Source organism: Plasmodium inui (assembly GCF_000524495.1).
Source record: "Plasmodium inui San Antonio 1 unplaced genomic scaffold supercont1.8, whole genome shotgun sequence".
In the NCBI taxonomy this organism is placed as follows: domain Eukaryota; phylum Apicomplexa; class Aconoidasida; order Haemosporida; family Plasmodiidae; genus Plasmodium; species Plasmodium inui.
Window position 1 is genome coordinate 961,951 of NW_008481842.1, and position 6,065 is coordinate 968,015.

The window sequence follows — 6,065 nt, forward strand, 5'->3', positions numbered from 1 at the left end:
TTTATGTAGTCATGAAATAATAGTGTATATGTGCAAATAAGAACTATCATTTCTTAATGATCTTGACGCGATCGTCATATAAGTATTATCTTATGGAAATTTTGTAAGGCTGAGAGAAACTCATATAGCGTATATTATGAAATTTTGTTTGTGCACAATAGGGCGTGATATCATTTTTTTTAGCCTGAGAAGAATAAAATTTCACACCTATTTTTTAAGAGTATTTAAGAAGGATTTAAAATTGTATTTCTTGGGGGGAAATAATAAAATGATGCGCAAGTTTCCATTACAAAAAGCATTCATATTCCGAATATACGCTCATAATGTAATGCGGAGTGTATATGATTAAAACGTTGAATCTTTAAAGGATGAGTGTTGGTAAAATTCTTCAGACGCGCGCTTACACATCATCGTAAGTTTACAAAACGCAATGATGAAGTCAAATAAGTTATAGTTATGAATTCTTTCTTTTGGATAATATAAAAAGGGAAGCATTATTTCTCCTGGGGGCGCTTATGCTTATGTTCTCATTCCTACATGTACCATACGGCTCCTCTATCTCTTTTTTTTTGTTTTTTTTTCGTCATTTATAATTACAGGAAGATAAGCTTAAAGAATTTTATGTACCGAATGGTACCATCACAAATATCAACACGTAGAAATGAGGAGAATAACGTGTGAGTACATTCATGCCGTTAGGGTGCTACAATTTTTATATCGATTATATGTCCTAAATTAAGTTATTGCAGGGGAGCCTACACCAATTATATATAGGAAACCTAAGGTTTTATTCAATAATTCTTTAGTTCTACTCTGGAATAAAGGGAAGACGACGAGAAACGGGAGACAGCTGGATACGATTGGGTTTACATTCACGTAAGGAGCGCGAACATGGACTGGAAGAAAGGACAGGCATACCCCCTCTGCGTGTGAACTATAAGTGCTTGTTACATAACAATAAATAAGAGGTCTATTCTGGCTTCTACGTGAGTACCCGAATTAGGGTGAATCATATCGGGAAAATTTTAGTTAGAGAATGAGACAGTATAGGAGTGAAATTTTTAATTTATCCTAATGGCAGGAATATGAAACAAATACAACTTATAATTCCTCGTAAAAACAGTCACCTAACATATATTTAATCAGATTCTGCAAAAATAAAGGATGTTCAGGATGTTTATTCTATTTCACTGCTATAATTGCTAAATCGTTAGAAGATTATAGACAACGTCTTAATAAGGACATACAGGACTAAAGGAGTATGGGATATGCATCGGATGATACCCCATGTTTATTCTAATGTAACAATTATACGTTCATAAATATAAATAATTTAACAGTCTTAAGGAATAGGGGCGTATAAGGGACATCAATAACTATTACAATGGGTGATAGATAGAAACAGGCGGCCAAGAAAGAGATAGAAGACACATAGCCGGATCAGTACCCAAAGAAACAAAGGATAAATGCAGAATTCAATATTTGAGATGTGTTCCATTTTGCGCTGCAGGTTCAAATATCCTGCAATGTTTGTTTTGTAAGTGCGGTTAATTTTTTTACATCGTTCAAAGAGAAAAAGAAGGAACAGGAGCCTTGATGGAAAACATTCCAGGGATGTTTTTCTGCCATAAATAATTTTTTCATATGCTTTCTTTATCAAGGATGTTTGTATTCATTATATTTTAAGATAGGAATGGATCAATATATAGTGAAAATCTTCTCTATATTAAAAATCATTAGATATTTCTGCATTACATTATGATGCAACAGGGGGCGAATCCACAAATTCGGGAAATAATCCGGGAGGGGGGCTTGCTGCATATTGTATATAACCTTGCTTCTTCGGCATTTTCATCTATACATGGTGATCACAGGAGTATATATATGGATATGTGAATTTATGTACATATACATGTGAGGATTATAGAATTATCATTAAGTACATCCCAAAATTATCTATATTCTGAGTAATTGCGATAAGGTGGTTGGGACACCTTGATGTCCCCGAACATGTTTTATACACCGTAACAATGCGCCTCTTTAGAATGTAATATTCATTTTGTCCATTGGATAGAGTTTACAATGAAATCCTATTCAAATGCGTCTGTCACTGATTTTTAGGTTATTTTTCTTGTGGCTTCGTAGTTTTTTTTTTCTTGTTCTGTGTTCTTCGATAGTAACGTCGTGATTTTTCTGTGTGTATTTTTTAAAAATCGGAAATCCTTTGGGGAGCTCACAGCTTGAATAACAGCAGATGCTGCAGGAATATCGATCGTTGTATGCGGTTACAGGAGAGTCATTGCAAGAATGGATAGCTCAATGCAATTACGCGGACTATTGTGGAGGAATAACTGATTCGATGCACTTACGAAGGTTGTGATGGAAAGATAAATAAAACAGTACAACTACAGACAGAAATGTGCAGGAATAAATGATAAACTAGAATTACACGGACCATTTTACAGAAATAAATAATTCAGTAAAATTGCGAAGGGGCTTCTGCAGGAATGAATAATTCAGTGGAGTTACAGGGGAAGTGTGCAACACATGTGAGCGTATTGTACAAGTGATAATTAAATAGACCAGTGCATAATTATTTTTTATGACAAAATCGGATTCATTCATGTCAATATCATATTTTTTAGAGAAATATAGCTAATAGAGTATGCACCATTAGGAAGAGGTACGCATTGTATTGCAATTTTAATCTGATAGTTCTGCATTTTAATGCATATGTTATATACTAATAAGAAAAGGAATCAATTTTAAATAAAGTCCCTGAATCGAAATAAATAACAATGTGAATTGTAATAATTACACATTCTGAAAGATAATATAAGATTTCTGGGACATAAGCTATAGAAGACCGTTATATATTAGTGTGTATTGGCCAACGTTTACTGAGTTATGAAATAGGAAAGCTATGATAAATACGGTTGATTATATAGGGGTCAGAGAAGTTACGTACTATCACGAGGATGAAATCAGGAAAAGAAACAGAACAATGTCAATATTGCACTGTGGTGCAAGGAATCATAACATGTGTGCCGTATAATTAAATAGATCCTGACAAATTATTTTCAGAGAAATAATTAATATGAGAAGTGTACACCACTTAATTATAGTGCATTACCTATGTGTGTAAAATATGGACCTGGACATTATAAAGATATAGAAGAAAATAATGATAGTATATTACAGACGAGACATAAAGAAAGTAAGAACGAAACGGCAAAGAAAGGGAAGGAAGAAGGAGGAAAAAGGCAAAAGTAGCAGCAGTAAACTTCACGATTAACACATCCTCAATCTTAATAGGAGTATACAAGTATCAGCTTGCGGAGTGTTTACCTCATTGTGAAACAACTGACAGGGGATTGATGTTTTCGAAAACGGATACAGCATATTCCTCATCTGGGGTAATCTATATTATTGTAAAATCTATAATAGGATTAATGTACCCGACAACACATAAGAAGTCCTCCAAAAAGGAGGAGTATCGGCAAATATCCTTTAATTATGTTCTGCAAAAGGAGGAAAAAATAAGATACCAAGGAAGAAACAGATGGCCATAACAGAATCCAATACAATACATGACCCTTCCTTAGATGAAATGTCCTTGATAAGATATTGGCCCCATCCTGATATCCTGTTATATAACTATTTCGAATTGCAGCCTATACCTCATTCATAAAAATCATAGTGAAGCCACGCTTGATGAAATATTAAACCACAAGTAGCTATTCCATAATATATATATACAATGGTATATATCAACATAAGTGTTTACAATATGGATTCTCATTTCAACGATACGTCGAATATAAGAGGATTACTGATTCCGAGTACTAAAAGAATAATTGCCCCTTGAACTCATTTCCTGATACATCGTCAATTATAAATCAAAGAGTGCGTAATCATAAGTTGCAAGGGATGCCTATGATATTTATCCGCATTCTTCCTTCTTTTAGGATTTCTATCATAATACTGCGCCAATATCAGTGTAAGCTCCTGTAACGACTTGTGAATTGTTCTTTAACATTCTTGAGAATATTGCTCATCCTCAATGGTATTGATAGAAGCCATTGTGGATAACTCGTACGAACAGTCGCCGAATAGCAATCCCAACATGTCATGAATCTTAATTATTCTCTCCTCGATTCGTCTATTAAAAATATATTCTCCGCCATCACCTATATCATAATATTAATATTAAATAGAAGTGACTCATAAATTAGGGCCTGTTATTATCATTAACCGAAAGAGTATAACAGAGTCTGATGCTGAGGATCGTCCTTCTTTGTGGGAACCCCTCACTCCTCTCTCTGTAGGGTACGCATCAGATACATGACTGTGATGAGCTCCTATATCCCCCAGTCTATATATAGATGAAACACAAGTTAGAAATAAAACCCAAGGGAGGAATCTATTCGCCAACATAAACTCAGTATTTCAAAATGCTACAAGCGATAAAAACCTCGAAGTTCTTCCTTTCTTTTCCTGTGCAGTCCTATGTCGATAATTATGAATCCATATGAATATATAAGTCCCTATACTTATAAGGGACCAGGCATGTATCTTTATAAGTCTTCATATATGAATAGATCCAGACATGCTGGTATAGATATAAATGGAGAAGGACATATAGGGATATGGGCATATACCCTATGGAATAATGTGATGAGAAACATGACATGAAGCAGAGAGAAATTAAAGCAAGAATCGAATAATCGAATTCCGAATTTTGGAAGGAATATCTAGGATAACCTATGTATTATTATGCTTTGTGTACGATAAGGGCATGGTAAGTATCAGATGTTCCCTATCAATAGAGAAAAGTTATTCACTCCTCATTATGGAAGGAAAGACTTTATCATACTTATAAAACAGGAAAACATCGTCTTCCAGGATGTACGATAATCCTGCTCATAATTTGTCCTTAGAGGGATCAGGCCATAGACATATAACAACCACCAATAACACTACTGGAATTGTGCGCCTCAGGAATACTTGGCTATTATTGACACATGTTCAAAAACACTTGGAATTAGTCTATGCTTCAGAATCTCCTCTCGAAAAGGGATTATAAGTATATCCTGAAAAATAAAGGCAATATTAACAGTTCCTGTAAAGAGTCTTTGTTAGAGGATTTTGAGAACCGAAGTATCACACCTACTAGGAATATTTTAGATAGGCACTGGCAGGGGCATACTATACAAGAACTCACAAATAATGAAGCAATAATGTGTGAAAGCTCAAAAGCAGGATTATCAGGGGATCGGAAGCCGCGTAATTCTTTTATACACAACATACGAAACATACATATCGTTATGATTACACATAATATCGATATTTTGCAACGGATTCTTCAAAGGATTAGATACATAGGACAGAGGGTTCTAACTACCCGAATCAGCATTATCATAGAATATCAAAGAGAATTAGGTGTGGCTGTCCAAGAAACTTTATCAATGAGAAATAGAACATTTAGAACCAAAGTAAAACGTCAAACAAAATATCTCCTCAATCTCAAAGGGGAAATGGGGAAAATCCATACAGTACATCAACAGCTCAAGGGAAGAATCTTAGGAAATATCGCAATACTGAAAATCCGGAATCATCAGCACGCATTCACGGGAATTCGTACTATACTCCTCAAGCAATACCACGTCGTCATCAATTCGGTGTGCCATCCAATACCTAAGAGTACAGCGGCAGAAATAATACATACTTGTCGAACAATTCTACATGGTCCCGCATCCTCCTTATCATATAAAGCATACAATTCTGTACAGAGGGGTAAACAGCATCCCCATATTAGGAGGAGTGAGTACTGGTTACTGGGGATTGAAGTATATCGTCTGATGCTCCTTTTACGGATGCTGGTTGCATATACACTGGAAGTATTACCGTTATTAGTAGGCATCCCATTGATAGTTGTCCCTTCTGTATCTTATGGACTCTTTGCTTTAGGTGTCATAGAATATCTTTATGTGCTTCTGAAAGTATCCGAATATCGACAGACATTCAACGGTATGAGTAAGCTTCATTTTAAGGATTGTATATAA

At 35.0% G+C, this 6,065-nt stretch overlaps 1 protein-coding gene across 1 annotated transcript; it reads left to right on the forward strand.

Annotated features, from left to right (window-relative positions):
- Nucleotides 1–5,051: 5,051 nt before the first annotated feature.
- Nucleotides 5,052–6,065, forward strand: C922_02474 (hypothetical protein; the record flags this gene model as incomplete). The annotated part of the gene is made up of 1 exon (XM_008818073.1): nt 5,052–6,065. The coding sequence occupies one exon, from the start codon at nt 5,052–5,054 to the stop codon at nt 6,063–6,065; it is 1,014 nt and encodes a 337-aa protein (XP_008816295.1).